This window comes from Labrus bergylta, chromosome 5 (assembly GCF_963930695.1).
Source record: "Labrus bergylta chromosome 5, fLabBer1.1, whole genome shotgun sequence".
Lineage (NCBI taxonomy): Eukaryota > Metazoa > Chordata > Actinopteri > Labriformes > Labridae > Labrus > Labrus bergylta.
The window spans coordinates 31,552,101-31,572,999 of record NC_089199.1 but is presented as its reverse complement, the minus strand read 5'-3'; the positions used below and the strand labels follow the sequence as shown (position 1 = coordinate 31,572,999).

General features: G+C 42.6%; 1 protein-coding gene across 2 annotated transcripts in view; it reads left to right on the top strand.

Annotated features, from left to right (window-relative positions):
• The first annotated feature begins 2,065 nt into the window (after window positions 1-2,065).
• The window catches only part of LOC136179329 (NLR family CARD domain-containing protein 3-like), a 26,591-nt gene continuing 7,757 nt past the window's right edge, over window positions 2,066-20,899 (top strand). Inside the window, exons 1-4 of one of the 2 annotated variants that reach the window (XM_065955503.1) lie at window positions 2,066-2,248; window positions 5,975-6,186; window positions 6,466-8,377; window positions 17,577-17,727. In XM_065955503.1, coding sequence (XP_065811575.1) covers window positions 2,118-2,248; window positions 5,975-6,186; window positions 6,466-8,377; window positions 17,577-17,589 — 2,268 coding nt within the window. In that variant the 5' untranslated portion in view covers window positions 2,066-2,117 and the 3' untranslated portion in view covers window positions 17,590-17,727. Of the gene's footprint in view, window positions 2,249-5,974; window positions 6,187-6,465; window positions 8,378-14,665; window positions 17,728-20,899 lie in introns of both variants that reach the window. The other variant, XM_065955502.1, reaches the window with a different exon arrangement.

Here is a 20,899-nt window from a genome sequence, read left to right as displayed (position 1 = left end):
TAGTTTGCTAAACCTAGTTAGCTTGGATTAATGCTTTTTACTTTGAACCCAGCAGAGGGAGACGATCACCAAGAAACCTGAACTAACAAAAGTCATCACTGTTTCAGTTCCAGGAAATAACAAGAAGGGGAGGTGTTCTGAGAGTCAGAGCTTAGACTCCATTTTGAGTGGACAGAGCAGAAGGACAAAGACGTGTGAGACAGGGTGAGTTTAATTCAACATTATTATGACTTTACTGTTTAAACCTCTGGTTCATCAGTTAATGAAGCAGGTTCATGCTGAGTAATACTTTAAAACTGATCACATACAGAGCAGGATCAGCTCTGTGAATGTGGACTACTTCCTCTTTTCAAAATACATTTTGTGTACACACACACACACACACACACACACACACACACACTCACACACACACACACACACACACACACTCACACACACACACACACACACACACACACACACACACACACACACACACACACACTCCAGTGTTTCCCCTAGGTTTAAAGCTCTGGGGGGGGTCCTGCGAGTTGTTCCTGCAACTCGCGCTGGATAGACAGCTGATTACTGCGGTCAAGCAGTCAATCATCAACCTGTGTGTCTGTGAGACACAACCACACACACCCAGACCACCGCTGGTGTGTGTGTGTGTGTGTGTGTGTGTGTGTGTGTGTGTGTGTGTGTGTGTGTGTGTGTGTGTGTTTTAGCGCCCAGGAAGCTGAACTACATTAGTTTTGTATTTCAGCTGGATGTCAGCGTGGTACTGTAATCTCTGTTCACTTTAAATCTAAGCCTGCTGTACGGGTTGTGCCTGTTAGTATTTATTTTCACATAATCATTCACTTGAATCATTTTGTGGATATATCATTTTAAATCTGTCGACCATCTAAGGGTCATTGGTTTAGGTCTGTGTGGATGTAACAGTTTGTGTAAGACTCTCATAGCAGCAGATCTATTTTTGGAGAGGAGCCGAGTGTATGTTGTGAGCTTAAATGACTTCAATGTAGATATCTGACAGTTTCAAGTGAAGGTAATGTCACCTCTCTAGCCTTTTAGAAGTCTTCCCAAATGGTAAAAGAATTTGTAGGCTGTACCAGCTAACAGAATATAAAAGGACCGTTAACATGAAAAGTTTGTCAGCCATTTGTGTTCTGTTGCTGTTGTCTGACCTCGGCCCAATAAATTCTAAGATAAGCCACTGTCTGTTTCACCATTTCATCATTGGACATTTCCAGCAGAAACATCATGGCGTCATGATGTTCTTACATGCTTTTATATTTTGATATCTTTTTCTCGATATGGGTAATGTGCAATATATGTTGTGTTTTATACATGGGTCTGTACTTTTCTGTTGACATGTCGATGTGTTTTTCTATTGTTTTTATGGATTCTACTGTGAGGCCGCTGAATGTGTGCAGCACTTTGAGCCCAAGACAAATGTCTGAAGTTATAGTATTTACAGCTGCTCCTTTGAGCCCAAATCAACGCCACAGCGCTCTTCTTTTCATCATGTTGGACTTGAGACAGCGAGGCGTCAGTTTAAACACACCTGAAGCTGGTTGACCCGCTGTTAAAGAGATGCTAGTCTGTGCTCTGTTAATCATGTTACACCAAGCAAAGCCATTCCAGCATATAGAGCACCATTGTGACCCTCGCTCTGCCACTGTGGTCGGTAGGTTGAGCAAATTCACCCGCCACTGCAAAAAGACACCCGTATGTGACGAGTGCTGATTTCCAACCCTGTTTTATACACTTCTAGTTGTACAAATGTCCTAAAGGTCATGGTTGCTGTTAAATACTAACATGTTAGTTTAATGTTTAAAGTTTAAGACTCAATGTCTTGTTATTGGCATTATTCAGGGCAGATCAGACGGACAAATCATGTTAGGATCAAAACAAACTGCACTGAGGTGCTGCATCAGGTACTTAGACAGACAGGAAGGAAGAGAAAATCAAATGAAGGATCACATCAGGTAATGAGATGTGGACACTTGACCATCTCTGTCTTTCACATTTTTCCTGCTTGTGTCTCACCTGTTTGTTATTTTGTCCTCAGGTTGTTTTACCTGCATGAACGTCTTTTATTGTCCTCTGATCAATCTGGAGATCAGAAGATGAGTGATCGAGGAGACAAAGAGGAGGACAGAGCAGAGTCTCCTCTGTCCAGCTGTCTCTCTATGAAGAGTGACCGGTCTAAACGTCGTCCTCCAGCCTTCAGTAATGAACCAGGACCCTCAGATCCACAGTAAGAGAACTTTTTTTAATCACCAAACTGTCAAACTAAAAAAAGAGTCCTGAACTCCATAATGTGTTGATTTTCTTGTTTTTAATCATCAACCTGCACACAGTGATCATACAGAGAAAGTCACTGAACTCATAACAACATACTAAGGATTATATATATGTATTATATGTTTATAGATAAGATAATATGATTTCAGTATTGACTCTTTGGTTGTGTATCTAGTCGTCTTCTCTGTGATTCTGCAGGAAGAAGTCTTTTAAACTGATCCTGAAGTTTAGTGAGATCTGCTGTGATCATTTTCTTTCAATCATGTTTTCTGTTGTGTCCACTCTTTGTTTGTCTTTTTTAATGTTTTCTAACATGACTACACAATGAGATCTTTTTTTTTTTTTACTGAAGTACCGTAAAATCCGGTGTAAGATGCACTTTTAATACCTGTTTTTATTTCATCTTAAAAGTTGGCTGGGTCTTACTAATATACCAGTATAAAATGTTGACACATGAGCCATCATTACCGCGGGTGCAGAAGTCACCATCACTGGGTGCGGCCGGACGCGATTAAAAAACCATCCCCATTCATTGGGCCTGATTTACTAAAGGTTTGTGTGTCTTAAAACGTGTGCAAACTTGATACCACCCGCAAGAAATGTGTTAACTGATCTACTAACGGAGCGCAGTGAGGACTGCGTCTTTCATATGAACAAAACAACACGCATTGACCATTTAGTACGTTTGACTTAATGAATATTCAATATGGGGCGTTTCTGTCCTAGAAAGGAGAAAATGCAAACAAGTTAAGTTAGTACACGCATTGTGATTTACCAAGCCTGACAAAAACTGAGGTGATTGTGACGGTGTCTGAATTTAACACCTTTGAAAAGAAGGTGCTAACCCAGGAGACCAGTGTTACACACAACAGACTGCTGTTATTGAAGTTAGGAGGAGACATAGGCACAACAAAAGAAGACATACAGATCATGTTATTCCCCACACATGTTAATAAGTTTGGAATGACAGCAGGAAACACCATGATTAAACTATATTGTTGCCTATTTAAACAAAACTGAACATTCACAGCCTCTGCATTCTAAAGAATCTCAACACTGACGTTTATTTCTTCCTATTTCCCTCTTCTCACCAACATTTTATTTTAAACTTGGGATTTCCTTTTTCTCGGGTTGTGCGTCTCTCCCCCAGCTCGTGTCCTCTGGTGCGCTCCTCTCCATAGTGCGCTCGTCTCCTCCCTCTAAAGCCCGCTGCTGCTACGCTTGACTGGGGGGACCTCACCACTGCTTGTACCCCCGTCTTAGATAACTCTTAGGAAGAGCGTTTATGTCCGATCAGACACAGCGCTGGCCAGCTGTCTGGTGCTCAACAAGGTGCCGAGTGTCACGCCTGAGCGCCACAGAGGACACAGCTCACACCTCCTGCACAATGTATGACAATTCATCTTCAAAAGATGAAGAAAACAGAGGCCCTGTTTAATGCAGAGGTTTTCTTATGAGCCAAATTTTCTTTTTGTAATATTCAGTTTTATCTGCTATAACTCAAAAATACTGGACGTTCATTTACCTCTTCCACTGATACCTATTTTGCGCTTGCCGTCATTCTGCTTTCCGTCCAAACTCTCCATGACGTAAACCAGTAGAACACACAAAAACCCAACTTAAATAGAACCGCCTCCACAAGGTTTACACCTGGTGTCATTCACGCAAATTTTCTTAGTTGATCCCCCGAAAAACACACACTCACCAAACAAGCAATTTTTTGGAGTGAACACACAGTTTAGTACTCTTTACTTGGGACTTTAGTAAATCAGGCCCTCAGTGTATTAAGAGCTGATTGCACGCTGTTCTGGGAAAGACAGCGACACAGACCAGTCTGGCTGCGCTACTTTTTCAAAACTTTTCCCTCAAGAGGTCATAATAATTAATTTACAGAAAACTGTAGGATATTGTTCCATAAATAAACCTTGTTGAACGCTCTTTTGATTGAAAGAGTTCTTTATTAAAGTTAAAGAGAAACAAGTGGAGTCGGGCAGAGAGCTCACAAGCTAGGAGTCTCTGCTTCACAACTTTCCCTGCAGGCTGAGAGCTCGACTACCGTACTGTAGCTGGTAGGAGAGCAGACTCCACAAAGAGAAAACAGACTAAAAGGGTGACAGAGCTGAACAGTAACTGCAGGTTTTGGACTTCGCTGAACACAATAAAAACTGTCACGCAGGAAGACAGTGTAAACTTTATTTTCTCTCTGAGAGACCTTCAAAAACACAGCGCGTCTTATACCGGTGCAACTTATATTTCAGATTTTACGGTACTTCTTTTTTTAACTCATGACACAGCTCCTGCACATGCTCAGTGTGCAGGTCGTGACACAGCTCCTGCACATGCTCAGTGTGCAGCTCTCTATAAAGCTGATTAATAACTTTTCAAAGGTCTCAGGTCTCAACCTAAATATTAAACACTTTGAACTTATGGCTGTTAAAGATTGTGATGTTCCCCATATTTGTAATAATCCAGTGAATCAGCAGGTCACATACCTGGGAGTAGTTATCACCAAGGAGCAAAATATAAGGTGCACCTTAAATTTGAATCCCATCGTTGATAAAACTCTTGTTTACAAAGAGATTTATCTCTGAGACGAAGGACCTTTCTCTCAAAAGCTGAGGGCATTTCCAGACTCACTAATCCGGCTCTATCTTTGGATGTTGACTAAAATGTAACCAAAAGATTTGATTATACGTTGTTTAACTTTCTGTGGGAAAACAAAATACATTCTGTTAAAAAGAACGTGACAATAAACACGAGTCAATGTGGGGGCTTGAACTTTTTAGACTTCACAGCTCTTAACATTCAAAGTGAACAGGCTGAGACATTTTTAAATAACCAAACATCTCTATGGAATATGATTCCTAATGATGTGGATTTCCTTGTTGTTGGTATGTTTGATGAAGAAATTTGCCGTTGAGTCTGACTTGCTTTCAAAGAGTATAATTTTATTTAAGCAAGAAACAGAGTCACTGGTCACGTCTGACCAGGAGGATCAAGAAGCTAAATAATGATCTCCCCGAACATACAGAGACAATCGCCTATATGCATCTAAACGTCTGCTTTTCATCATGGGTCAAAAAAAACATCATGTAACACATCCATATTTGACAATACTCCTACACAACACCTCAATGTAAACATTCAACTTGAGAGGACTCCTAAATCTCCTTCAGATACAAATCTCTCCAGATGTACACGTTATAAACTTAAAGGAGCAGTATATTATCTCTGTCCTAGTTACGTCAGAAACTTCACTAATTATGTTTTTTCTAAAGTTGGTGGCCTGGAATTTTATTACTGTGCAACTATAATATCAGTAAAATCCTGATCAAACTATCCAACTTCCATAAACAGATACTCTTGACTTGGTCTCTCATCTTGAAACATAACTTCTCTCCACACAGATATTACATCTGGAACAATAAGGACATTCTCTTCTAAAATGAATCCCTGTTTTTTGAAAACTGGTTGAAAATAACAGCACACTTGTAGGTCAGTTATTGGACTCAGATGGTAGACTCTATGGTTACACAGACAGACTTCTGCACATGCTCACTGCGGAGGACATGGCACACCTTTTTAAAACGTTTTGTGTCTTTATTTAATTTAGTCCACCACTGGTTTCTAAATGTCAGTGTCAGTTTTCACGGCTTTATGATTTCCCTTATCTCCACAGAATAACAAAGGGGTCTGTTTCTGTGGAGGAGCAGCTGTCCAGCTGTGCTTTGTGTCAGTGTGTCCCAAGAGATCCAGTTTCTACCAGATGTGGACACTGGTTCTGTAGACAGTGTCTCACCTCATACTGGGACCAGTCTACTTCATCAGGAGAGTCCTCCTGTCCCCAGTGTGGAGAACGATCTAAAATAAGAGGAGGACTGCAGATATCCAGTAAGTCCAGCACTGTAATAAGTAAGACTGAAGTCATTGTGTCTAAAAACAAGACAGAGCAGTTAGTATTTTCATTGATATATAGTTAAATGAAACATTTGCATTTTATCTGATTCTTGCTGTCAGTTTATATTCAGTATATTTTATTTCTCTTGTAGCAGCACACATTTATTACACGGATGTTTTTGTGTCATGCAGTTTGCTTAATGTGTAATAATGACAATTGTTTATTTGATCATTTTATAAATCCAGTCTCAGGATATGTTTCTTCTCTTTCAGCAGATAGAGGTCTGCAGGAGGTTACAGATGAACTTAAGATCAGTCTGAGGAAGAGATGTGAACATGTGACTGAAGGAAGTGATGAAACAGGAAGTAGAACCCTCCTCAACAGGATCTACACTGAGCTCTACATCACAGAGGGACAGAGTGAAGAGGTGAACACCCAACATGAGGTGAGACAGCTTGAGACAGACTCTAAAAAGAAGACCCTCCATGAGACTCCAATCAAGTGTCAGGACATCTTTAAAGCCTTACCCGACCAACAGAACCAAAAGACACAAGCTCAACCCGACCAACAGAACCAAAAGACACAAGCTCAACCCGACCAACAGAACCAAAAGACAGAAGCTCAACCCGACCAACAGAAAACCATCAGAGTGGTTCTGACAAACGGCATCGCTGGTGTTGGAAAAACCTTCTCAGTGCAGAAGTTCACTCTGGACTGGGCAGAGGGCTCAGAGAACCAAGACCTCAGTCTGGTGATCCTGCTTTCATTCAGGGAGCTGAACTTGATCAGAGATGAGGAGTACAGTCTTCTTGAGCTGCTCCGTGTTTTCCATCCAACATTACAGAAGGTCACAGCAGAGACGCTCGCTGTCTGTAAACTGGTGTTCATCTTTGACGGCCTGGATGAAAGCAGACCGTCGTTGGACTTCAAAAACAGGGAGGTTGTGTCTGATGTCACAAAGAAATCACCGTTAAACACACTGTTGACAAACCTCATCAAGGGGAATCTGCTCCCCTCAGCTCTCATCTGGATAACTTCTCGACCTGCAGCAGCCAATCAGATTCCTCCTGCATGTGTTGACAGGGTAACAGAGGTACGAGGCTTCACTGATGCCCAGAAGGAGGAGTACTTCAGGAAGAGGTTCAGTGATGATGAAGATCTGTCTAGCAGAATCATCTCACACATCAAGACATCCAGGAGCCTCCACATCATGTGTCTGATCCCGGTCTTCTGCTGGATCACTGCCACAGTTCTGGAGCACATGATGAGCACAGAGCAGAGAGGAGAGCTGCCCAAGACCCTGACTGACATGTACTCACACTTCCTGCTGGTTCAGACAAGGAGGAAGAAGAACAAGTATGATGAGGGACATGAGAGAAGTCCACATGAGCTGATGGAGGCCGACAGGGAAGTTCTTCTGAAGCTGGGGAGGCTGGCGTTTGAACATCTGGAGAAAGGAAGCATCATGTTCTATAAAGAAGACCTGCAGCGTTGTGGTCTGGATGTCACAGAGGCCTCGGTGTACTCAGGAGTTTGTACAGAGATCTTCAAAACAGAGTGTGTGATCTTCCAGAAAACAGTCTACTGCTTTGTTCATCTGAGCGTTCAGGAGTTCCTGGCTGCAGTCTACAGGTTCCACTGTTTGACAAACAGGAAGAGAGGTGTAGTGAAGGCTTTCCTGAAAAACATCATTTTTCAAACTCCTGAAAGTGATGACTCATCCCTGGATGTCTTCCTGAGGAGTGCCATGGAGAAATCCCTGAAAAGTAAAAATGGTCACCTGGACCTGTTTGTTCGCTTCCTTCATGGCCTCTCTCTGGAGTCCAACCAGAGACTCTTAGGAGTCCTGCTGGGTCGGAGAGACAACAGTCCAGAAATGATCCAGAGAGTCATCAACAACCTGAAGGAGATGAACAGTGATGATATCTCTCCTGACAGAAGCATCAACATCTTCCACTGTCTGACGGAGATGAACGACCTCTCAGTCCATCAGGAGATCCAAGAGTTCCTGAAGTCAGGGAACAGATCAGTGGAGAAACTCTCTGAGATCCACTGCTCTGCTCTGGCCTACATGCTGCAGATGTCAGAGGAGGTTCTGGATGAGTTGGACCTGAGGAAGTACAAGACATCAGACCAGGGACGACTGAGACTGATTCCAGCTGTGAGGAACTGCAGGAAGGCAAAGTAAGTCCAGATGTGATTAAATACGAATAAAAATAAGTTTAGTTCTTCAAATATATACTATACAATATCTAGGTTTTTGAAAACAGTGTTTATCTGAAATATTAACAAACTCTTCAGTCACTTGTATTTTGTTATAAGTTTTCTTGAGCTGCTTTAAATGCTGTGAGTGAAATATGTCTTTTTTTTAGATGTAGTGTTTACCAACTTCAAGGTCACAGGTCATTTGTTTCATAATAATCCCTACATTTGCTATTTTTCTTTTATCATCCTATTAGTGTCAGTAATAACAGTAGTGATTATTGTTACAATAAATATTATTATCATTACAACTAGGGCTGTCACGGTAACCGCAAAAATGAATAACCACGTTAACAACAAGATAAGATTCATCTCAAGACGCTTTACAAAAAGCAGGTCAAAGACTTTACTCTTGTTTAATATCATAAAAGAGCAGGTAAAAAGACCTTACTTATTTCAATATTACAAAGACCTAAAGATCCATCATGAGCACTTTAGCAAAGCAGCAACATTTACAGCTCATGTAAATTACCGGCTCATGATGAAACAGCCCTCGTGCCAAGACTGGACCTGGCTTGAAAAAAGGAAAGGGGGAGATGGGATCAGATGCAGGAAGAGGGATAGGGAATGGGGGGGGGGACCTCATAGACCTCAGGAGTTCCCAGGAAATGATGTTGTTAGTAACTGAGATTTACAGATAGTGACATGCAGCAATAGAGAGAGAGGAGAGAGAGAGAGAGAGAGAGAGAGAAAGAGAGAGAGAGAGAGAGAGAGAAAGAGAGAGAGAGGAGAGAGAGAAAGAGAGAGAGAGAGAGAGAAAGAGAGAGAGAGAGAGGGAGAGAGAGAGAGAAAGAGATTTTTTGATTTTTGCAAAACACTTTATTTACATAATTTTAGTTTTCACAGTTCAACAGTTCAACAAAGTGCTAGTGCATTAAAATCCGAGTATGTTTAAAAAAAAATAATTTATCTGATAAAAACTTGTGCAAAAACTAATTCTTCATTAACAACTGAACAAATTATGTCATTAAAACACCAGCGCTGTTTAAAAGCATCCAAGTCTCCAATGTGTTTATAAAATCTAAAATCTAGCCAGAGTCTCGCCCTAATGTTTACCAGCCACACTGCCTTGGCCTCCTGCCCCTCTCTGTTCTCCACTCTATTTTTTCTGCTAATGTAAATAGCCATTTTTGCCTCACCTGAAAGGTAGTTAAGGAGCTGCCACTTCTCTTTTTGTTCTTTTTTGTAGGCAGCTCCCATAATAAAAACCCTCTCAGTAAAAACCACATCAAAAAAAGTAAAAACCAATGTTAAAAGAGAGAAGAAGCTTGTGAGCCTCTTGCACTCTATAAAAACATTCAGTCTCTGGAAGGCAACAAAAAGGACAGGTGTTAAGAACAGCAGGATTAAGAACAGAAATAAAAGCATTGGAGGCAATAGCACCATGTAAAATCCTCCACTGGAGGTCGGCAGTCCGTTTTTTGAGGGGAGGTTTATATAAAATCCTCCACTGTGGGCCGGCTCTATTTGCTCCCAGCCTGTTTGACCACACAGTGGGGGGGCGGTTGCACAGTCCGGCCTTGTGGATCGCCTTCACACAGTTCATGTACCAGGTTTTTTTGTCAGCTTTGTTTATCGTCAGCTTTTCTGGGTGTGCTATAGCCAGCAGGGGGCCGGTGAGCTCCCCCAGGCCTGGGCTCAGGAAGACGTCAGGGAAGGGGTCTGCAGGGTCCGGTCTGGCCTTTCTTTTACCATAGTCCATGAGGAGGCTCCTCTCTTTCCCCGAAAGCTTCTGGCGCCACAGCTCCAGGAGCCTCCCCGCCACCCGGACAGAGTGCAGGCCCAGAAGAGAGCCCAGGGCCCGGCATCACACAGCGCCGGCCCCACTGCATCCACCAGCTGCTGCAGGCACAGGGTCTTGGTTTTGAGCAGCGCCACCGTCAGGCCGGGGGTGACGCTGCTGCTGATGTCCAGCTTGGCCCTGTGAATCAATGGTTCTCTCAACAACCAGTACAGAGAGTCAGACTTTGGGCACCTTTTACAGTTAAAAAGGGCCCAAGACTTAAAAACACCCTGATAAAACGGAGGCAGCCCACTTAATTTTAAAAGTTTAGAATCAATTAAAAACAGAGCCGCATCCAGCCCCAGGAAATCTGCACGTCTGAGAATGCAGCTGGCCACATCTCTCCACACTAGATCAGCCGGACCTGTCAGATATTTTTGTAAGAACTGTAGTCTGAAGGTGGCTGTCCGGCTGGCCAGGTGGACGAGGCCCTGTCCCCCCTCCTCCCTGGTTAAAAACAGCACCCCTTGTGGCACCCAGTGTAGACCGTCCCAAAAAAAATCTACCATTTTCTTTTGTAGCTGGGCTAGCAAGCCTGAAGGGGGGTCTACACAGGTTAAACGGTGCCACAGTTGGGATGCTACAAGGTTGTTTAAAACCAATACTCTACCTTTAAAAGACATTTGAGGGAGCAGCCATTTCCACTTGGAAAGTTTCCCCTCAATTTTTTCTGTGACAGTCTCCCAATTCCTCTGGACTATGTGTTCTTTCCCGAGGAAAACCCCCAGGTACCTAAAGCCATCTGTTCTCCAGGCCAAGCTCTGGGGAAGAACTGGGAGACCGTCACGCCACTCACCGACAGCGAGGGCTTCACTTTTTATCCAATTCACCCTCGCTGCCGATGTTACGCTAAAACGTTTTATAATGTTGGTTAAAATATCTGCATCCCTCTGGTCTTTGATAAAAACAACAATGTCATCGGCATAAGCACTTAAAACAATGTTGCTATTAAAACCAGGTAAAACCAAGCCCTGTGAGTGGTAGCGTATGTTGTTAAGGAGGAGTTCCAGGGAGAGTGTGTAAAGCATGCCGGACAGAGCACAGCCCTGCCTGACGCCTCTACACACCCTGAAAGGAGCACACAGGCCGCCGTTAAACTTCAGCACACTCTCAACCCCACTGTACAACACTTTGATCTTGGCTATGAACCCAGCGCTGAACCCAAACTTCTCCATAACTTTCCAGAGGAAGTTGTGTTCAACGCGGTCAAATGCCTTTTCCTGGTCTAGAGAAATCAGACCAGTGTTACAGCCCGATGAGCTGGAGACGTCCAAAATATCCAAAATATCACGAATGAGGTGGACATTGTCCACCATGGACCTGCCGGGCACACAGTAGGTCTGGTCCCGGTGGATGACCTGCTCCATAGCCTTCCCCAGCCTGGAGGCAAAGAGTTTGGACAGAAGCTTGTAATCCACACACAGCAAAGACACAGGGCGCCAGTTTTTGATGTCCTGCAGGTTACCTTTTTTCGGGAGCAAGGTGATTACGGCTCTCCTGCAGGACATGGGCATTGAGCCAGAGGCCAGACTTTCATTAAAAACATCTAAAAGATCTTTTGCCAAGATGTCCCAGAAGGCTTTATAAAACTCCACACTCAGGCCGTCTATGCCGGGAGCCCGCCGCCCTTGCATGCCCTGCAGAGCGGCCTTCAGTTCCTGCATCTGTAACGGCCCGTTGAGCTGTGTGTTGGTCACCTCAGAGATCTGAGGCAGTCCATTACAGAACTCCTCCATCAGAGCTTCCTCCTCCTCATACTCACTTGAATAGAGTGCTGAGTAGAAACTCACAGCTCGCCTTCTTATCTGGCATGGCTCTGTCAATGTTTGCCCTGTGTCTGCTAAAAGTGAGTGGATTACCCTCCTCTGCCCACTCCTCTTCTCCAGGCCGAAGAAGAAACTAGAGGAAGCATCCATCTCCGTGATGGCTTGAAACCGGGACCTGACCAGTGCACCCTGTACTTTAACATCCAACAGGTCGGCTAAAGCTAGCTTTTTGACTTTGAGGATTTCAATATATCCTCGATTTGCTGTGGACTCGCTCAATCTTTCTAGTTCCACTATATCAGTCTCCAGGTCTTTCATAGATCTGGTGATGTCTCTGGTGACATTGAGGGTGTGCTGTTGACATAAAAGTTTAATCTCAGTCTTACCATGGTCCCACCACTGCCTAAGACTGTTAAACTCACCCTTCCTCTGTCTAAAAACATCCCAGAAATAAATAAGAACCTCTTTAAAATGTTTATCAAATGTTAAGACTGAATTAAAATGCCAATAAGCACTTTTAGGTAAAATGTTTTGAATAAAAACATTACACAAGAGTAAAGAATGGTCAGTAAAACCAGCAGGAACAATACTGCACATTTTAAAAATATTAAAATGATGCTTAAAACAATAAATACGGTCTAGTCTAGCTGAGGAGATCCTACTCTCTCTGAGGTGGGACCATGTGTACTGTCGGCAGTCTGCATGCATCCTTCTCCACACGTCCACCAGGCCATGAGAATAGACCAGCTGCCTCAGAACATGTTGGGAAACTGGATGCGGCTCTGCATGGTTGCGATCTAAAGATGCATTTTCTGTACAGTTAAAATCCCCACCCAAGAATAAAAAATCCTCCGAGGCACAGCCATTTAAAACACGGTTAACTTTTTGTAAAAACAGCTTCCTCTCTGCACCGATTGTTGGAGCATACACATTGATAAAAACTGCAGTAAAAAGGTCGAACCGTGCTTTAATTAAAAGCAACCTCCCCTCGATAAAATGCTCGACCTCCAGTGAAACCGGAGTGAAAGACTTGGAGAGGAGAAAGCCAACTCCTCCACTAAGAGAAGTGTTGTGACTTAAAATGACTTCCCCCTCCCACTCTCTCCTCCAGTCTGCCTCATTGGTGCTATCACTATGTGTCTCCTGTAAATAAAAAACATCAATATGTTTCATTTTGGCCGTTTCATATATAGCTGCTCTTTTTTTTGACTCTCTGGCTCCATTTATATTCAAACTTCCCACTCTAAAATTATCCATAAGTGAGAAATTAAGAACAAAAATAAAAATCAATAAATTAATTAAAACACACATTGGAGCTCTTCCCGTCATCATTGTTCAGTTGTTTTCTAACTTTAGACACAAGTTTTTTTAATCTAAAAAACTCCTTGTTAGTGATGCCAGACTCCTCCTTTTGGCTCATGTGGAGTCTGGCCGAGGTATAAAACAAATTTAAAACTGGGAAATGCTCTTCAACTTTAACACCTTTAGCATTTTTGGTTTTTGCTAAAAACGACTTAATCATTTCTGCAGAGTAAAGTTTTTTCTGTTGACTGTTACTTATTTTAAATCCAGATATATCACTGCTATCAGAGACACAGTCATCACTTTCACTTTCCTCTGTCTGTCCCTGTCCCCTTGCTGTCTGTCTGTCCTCCTCCTCCTCCACTTTGCTAGTCTTTGCCTCATACTTTGTGCCTCTAGTTTTCCTTCTGCGTTTAGAAGCAGATTTGACCCTCACTGCCTCCTCTTCCTCCTCCTCCATCTCAGCCTCTTCCACCTGTTCCCCCCATGTAAGTTTACTGTTCCCCCCACCTGCCTCCTCTGCCTATGTTTCATCTTCCTCCTCTGACACACCCTCCTGCGTTTCACTGACCCCACTTGCTTTATTTATCTGTACTTCACTCACACTTTTTCCAGCTGTTTCTTCCCCCTTTTCTTCACCCACCTCACTTTCCACCACATCACCCAAACCTCTCCTTCACTTCCCTGATTGTTTTCACCCACACCGTGCACATCATTCATACTCACCACCCCGTGCTCCAGGTCAGACACAGCAGCGGCGAGGCGCGGCGCGCTCCGCGGTGCCGCTATCGGCCGCTCAGATGCCACGGTCCGGGCCGCAGCGGATGAAGTCTCCGCCGCGGCCTCAGGCCGCGGGGCAGGGGCCTCCCGCCGCTCCGCTGCAACCGGCGGAGCAGCGGAAAGCCCCGCCACAGGGCCGGGCGTCACCCCACGGCCAGGCGGAGCCGGATTCCCTTGTCTCGGACAGGCCTTCACGGTGTGTCCCTCCTCACCACAACCAAAACATTTCATAGCCGACGAGGTGGTAAATATCACGTAGTCATAATCATCTACTTTAACATGGAAGCGGAGGTTGAGGTCCGCATCCCGATTGTTAAGTATCATAAACAGTTGTCTCCGGTGAGACACCACGTGTTTCAGCAGCTGAGATCTACATCCAGAAAGAATCTTTTTTATGGGGGACACCACCTTCCCATGTCTGGAGAGCTCTCTGCTAAGAAACTCGTCGGTTATGAACGGAGGGACATTGGACAGGATGACTCTGGTGGAAGGCTGTGTCAGTGGAGTCACCTGTACAAACATTTGGTTCACCGTGATGCCTGTCTCAACGACTCGGTTCACCTTCTCCACCTGATCCAGGAAGATGACCACGGCGCTGTTCATCCGAGCGGCCGACCTCACGCTGCTGTGCCCGACCTTCTCCCCCACCGCAAGCCCAATCTCCTCCACGCTGCACGGAAAGCTGCCATTAATTTTAATGCCATGCTTTCTCGTGAGGTGGCCGAAGGTGACTCCATTTACCATGACGTCTGAAGACGCCGACCGGCGAGACACCGGCAGGAGAGAAAAAGAAAAAACACAAACACACACACACACTAACTATTAACATAAAGTGAAACTACAACCAATAAACTACATTAAATTAAATCAAATTACCAAAGAAAAACAACCATGAAAACCACTCGCTCAGCATCTCACTCCGCACCACTCACTCCCAGCATGCACCAGAGAGAGAGAGAGAAAGAGAGAGAGAGAGAGAGAAAGAGAGAGAGAGAGAGAGAGAAAGAGAGAGAGAGAGAGAGAGAGAGAGAGAGAGAGAGAAAGAGAGAGAGAGGGAGAGAGAGAGAGGGAGAGAGAGAGAGGGAGAGAGAGAGAGAGAGAGAGAAAGAGAGAGAGGTATCAGTTCTCCTGGTAGTCTAAGTCTATAGCAGCAGAACTAGGATCTGGTCTACACCAGCGTCAGCCCTAACTATAAGATTTATCAAAAAGGAAAGTTTGAAGTCTATAATTTATTCAAACTTATTTTATTGTTTTCTTAACAACAACGCAGTGACAATCAGAGACAGAGACAAACGTTCACACACACACACACACACACAGCTGAAACAGTTATAATCATGACAGTTGGTTTTAAAACCTGTACAGTGTGATATTACCTCACACCACGCTATTGAGCCACCTTGGATCACCGCGGCAGCCCTAATTACAACCCCATTAACCAAAGACTGGGATAATGTTGAATGCTGATTTAAAGGTTAACTCCTGCACACGGTCTATTAAGTAAATCAAGAATATTTCTCTTTGTCTTGATTTAAACCGCTCGGACATTTTTGTTTTCCTCCTTCATGGACTCGAGCCAACGTCACGAGATTAAAGTCTGACGAGTTGTGTTAGCGTGCGTGGAAAGGGACATTTGATTAGTTTTTCTGTCCTCACTTTATGCTGATGTAAAGGGTTAAAAAAACCTGTATATAATTCATTAAAATGTGTATCGTCTAAAGCTAAATACAAAGGTTATCAAATAGTTAAAAATGGATGACAAGATTTGAAAACTGTGTTAAAAGTCATTGGGACAGTCAGAACAAATGTATTGAGTTAAAAATAGACCCCAACATATCTTTTTATGTTTATGTGTCTAAAATATCTGTTTAGAGCCGAATTCCAGTGCACTGAACATGTTACTATTGCAATCCTCAATCAGGTCACTAGAGGGCACATAGCGCTTGTGAGGAGCATAATACCCCAAAGAGAGGCAAGTTCTGCAGAATAAATCCTGCAGCCGAGCTGAACACAGCTAAACTGTGTTGCTTCTTTGTATTTACATCCAGAAACTTCTTCTCTGGCACCACTAGGCCAGGTCGGGGGAGCAACACTGACAGTAGAAGAACTTAAAGTAACACCATTAACCAGATAACTGTTTAGTAAAAGTGACATGATTACTGAAGTTACCAACAGTAATACCTTACATCACGTTACAGACAGAAGGTGGCCGGGTGGAGAAAAAAGTAAACCGGACAAAATAATACATTTAGTTTTTGTTTTACACACATTTGTTCCAGTACATTTAATTGTGTTAGTAAGGTATTATGTTCCGCAGAAAATTAAAAGTATTATGCTCACATTTATTTTTTTTAAAGGAAGTCGTGTCAGCAGACTGGGGACTCAATTTATGTTGTTTGTTGTCACAACCCCCCCCCCTCCCCCCTCGTCTCTTAACTGCCCCTTTATTACAAATTTACAAACTCAAAACAAGAATTCATCTGAGAACAATTAATTTGCTATAAGCTTCAAAAACAAGATTTCTTTCTCTAGTTAGCTTTGACAAAGTTGAGCATGTAACGGGGGGTTAGGGGTTAATAAAAGTAACGTAACAGAGTGATTTGTGTAATGTATCATTAGAGCGCTAGAAGCGCTGTTGTGAAGTGCGACTTTGCACTGTGATCCTCCTCAGCCACCATACCTGATAGAGTGCATTGTTGTTACGTGCAGTGTGTGAGTTCAGAATAAAGCTACACAGTGACAAGTTAACACAGCCTGATTCTTAAGCCACAGTTCTTTACAATTTGTGACAACAAACAACATAAATTGAGTCCCCGGTCTGCTGTTTGTTCTGCTCTGACTCTATGAGCAGATTGCAGCTAAATGAGTTAGCCTACATGGCTACAATGAAAACTCGCTCCAGCTTCAAAATAGTAAAGTTAAAGATCTAAAATAAACTTTTTTCTCTGTTAAAAAGCGAGACAAAGAGCATGTCAGTATTTTCTTTAAATGTTGAAACATTTCCTGTCATTAATAGCCTATTACTTGAATACTATAAGCCTTGATTTGATATTATGTATGATGTAATGATGTATACTCAGGGTCTGAAATGAACAACTGCCAAACGCCTAGATTGTCTTTTTGACGAGTACATTTCAGAGGGCTATCCGCCACAGGGCGGGTAAATGTTTTACCCATCATTCATGTATAACTATGCTATACTTTATTTAAAACTAGGCTACAAGTATGAAGCACATTTGATGTAGCTGCAGCTACTTTTCCCTGCTCCTCTCTCTGCTGTCTTCATGACGGAGCATCACTGAGACACACACACACACACACACACACACACACACACACACACACACACACACACACACACACACACACACACACGCATGCACGCACGATTATGATTGAACACAATTTGTCAAAATATTAAGACATTCCTTTAAATAACATATTATGTACCATTAATGTCATGACGGGTTTTATAGCTGTGGACTGTCAGAGACTCACTGTGAAGTCGTGGCCTCAGTTCTGAAGTCCAACCCCTCCCATCTGAGAGAGCTGGACCTGAGTCACAACGAGCTGCAGGATTCAGGAGTGAAGCTGCTGTGTTCTGGACTGAAGAGTCCAAACTGTAGACTGGAGACTCTGAGGTAAGACAACAGGTTTAATTTCTCTGTTCAGATTCATATGATGTGAAACTAAACTGTAGACTTCAGGCTGATAATCAAATGATCCACACTGAGGATCTTAATGCTGAAGTCCATTTTCTTCTTCTGTGGTTTTATCCACAGAGTGGTAGCAATTTAAAGCCTTACATTTTAAACCTAAATATATAAAAACATAACTTGTTGTATATTTCACTCTTTACCACCTGAACGGCTGATTTTTAGATAAATTATGAATAATTAAACAAAGAAAAACAATCATTCCAATTTCAACCATCAGACGTAAAAATAAAGTCAAACACTTGTTTTGTCTGAGATGTTTGTGACACTGTGAGATTCTGAAACTGTCAAAGGAAAGTTTAAATTGAAGACTCTTTGATTGAATGTCTTCTCTATAACTAGAATAAATATTACAGATGTTTACTTAGTTCACTTTTCGTTGCAGACGATCGTCTTTTTTTGGGGGGTTAGGGTTAGGGCTAACTCTTATCTTAGGGCAGGGATGTCAAACATACGGCCCGACAGCAGGTTTCATCTGGCCCATGAGACGTTTTGGGAAGAAGGAGGAAATGTATTGAAAAATATTTTTAGATTTTTTATAAATTACATTTTTGTAATACTTATTTTCCCTGAATTGTATTAAAACCTATAATGAGCAACGTAAAGGTTGATATCATGATACTAAAATTAATCAAACGGGGCACTTTGAACTATTTTCTCAGCAGGGAGTATCATGAAAAAGACGAGTGGCCGAGCTCCTGCATTACGCTGGTAATACATCACATCAGAAAACAGGCTGAACACCTGAGAGAGGTGACACAGAATGCAGGTTTTCAAGAGAGATCGAAGGAGCGATATTTCTTTAGTTTTATTTGCTCACAAGTTGCCAGAATTTTATCAAAGCTACGTGACTTAACGACAGGAGGCGCTGCACTGCGTGCATCATGACGGTCTTCAGTTCTTCACACTTCTTACCAGTTTCTCCTGTCTTGACTGATGGAAAACAAAAGTTTTACTAATGATAACAAAGCTTCCTATGGAGTGAGCCACAAAGAGCAGCTCGTGCAAATAAAAAACAATCCTCTCTGTCCTGCGTAACGGCCCAGACCATCTCCTCACATCCAGTGTAGTTTGTGGACACCGGCGTTGAGCCTGATGATAGACTTATTTTACCTCTGGTTATTGTAAAAACAGTAAATTAAAATGAATATTAACTGATTTTATTTACAGATGGTTCATTTTTAGGTCACCCAGAGGTGAACTTGTTGATCACCTAAAAATTTCAGTGTGACATCACTTCTAAATGCAGTAGCCTGCTGTTGTGCCTTTATCACCAGCTTTAATCAGACTGTAAAAATATAACTATTACTGAACATTTCATTCTTATCTGAAAACAATATCACACACAGGCTGTCCGATCATACAAAGGTCTGCTGGTTTAACTGTGGAGCAGCGCTAAAATGCTTCCTTGAAATTGTGCACGGAGATGGCACAGATTCACGGTGCATAAAAAGTCAGTGACAGAGTTAGATCACGATATTGCGGACACGTAGAAGAACAGACTGCCAGACTCATATCAAAAGTGGTTTAACTGAGTTTACTTAGTTAAAGAAGTTGAACTCCACACGGAGCTGATCAGACTGCAGTGATCAACGCTGAAGGAGAAATTCAAGTCTGTTGGTTTGGAAACATTTGATGCCTGACAGTGAAATACCTGAAAATGACTGTTTACATCAAAGACACTCTGTGTGTTTGTGACAACATATTCATGTGAGCAGGTTTAATCTGTGATGAACCTTAACGAGTGACAACTGTGCTGTGGCCTGACACACACACATCTAAAGTCTCTCTCTCTCTCTCACTCTATCTCTCTCTCTCTCTCTCTCCTTTTTTTGTCTTTTTTTTTAATCATACATTAGCCTATATATCCATGTGTTGAGTTATAGTGATGTCTGCAAAATTAGTCCGGCCCACTTGAGGTCTCATTTGAACAAATCCGGCCCCTGACCCAATAGGACTTTGACACCCCTGTCTTATGGTTTATTTTAATATTAGGTTTGTATTTATATCAATTGTGTTTTTCCCTCTAAATTAATTTTGTTTTTGCAACAAACTACTTTAATCTGTTCAATTTATCCACAGACGCGCACAAACACCAGGAGTACGCCTCACGTTTTGAAAAGTTCCTCTTGATATTCTGTTATTTATAGGAGTTCAGAATCAGCAGCAAGCAGCTGTATATTAACATTTTTAAAATGAAGCCATGAGAAGCTTCAGTTTTGATTGGTGTAAGATGCATTTACAAGAAAAGTGTGAGGACAGAGGACCTTCTCTCTCTTTCTCTGAAGCTGCACGGAGCCATGAGCACTCTCTCTCTCTCTTTCTCTCTCTCCTCCTCCTCCTCTCTCTCTCTCTCTCCCTCTGGCAGCAATGTTTTGAATGAATGAAAAAATAAGTAAGTAGGAAAAATACTCGGGCGTCCATAAATGTACCTGGGCGGCGCGCCCAAGTATCGTCTATGTGGGAAACACTGGAGGATTTTGGATTAGAAATTATTACTCGGAGCTACTGTTGTTAACATGACCCGATTCGTACTATCCACGAGGGGGCAGTATTGTTTTAATTTGAGAAGACCAAAAAGTCTCTGTCAGTTTTACAACTCCTTGAGGTCTCCCAGATCTCAGCATGAGGTATCTGTGGGTGTGTTGATTGCCACTTCAGAGACGACATGTCTGAGCACTCAATTGTAATTTGCAGTCTAATGTAAACTCAGAGCCATGAGAAGTGTCCTGGTCTTTGGTCAAATGTTTACCTAAAGGATGTTGTAAAGCTTTTAAGCTGTAGTTCACAGTTGTTTGATCCAGCGGGTCACTGAGAGGGGGGGGGAAGTTATTTACAGAAAGAGAGAGAGGAGAGCAGATAAGGGGGTGTGGTCTGAAATAATCATATTATGTATATTGCTGTCAATCACATTCTCCACCATAGATTGTGATAAAATAGATAATCAATCCGAGAGTATGAGTTATGAGCATTAGAATAAAATGTGTATTCACGGGCTGTAGGATTTACAACACGCCATATGTCAGTCATTGCCAAAATGTCCTTTAGCCTAATTCATGAAGTGCTGCTGATAACGCACCATCAGATGGAAGTGGGC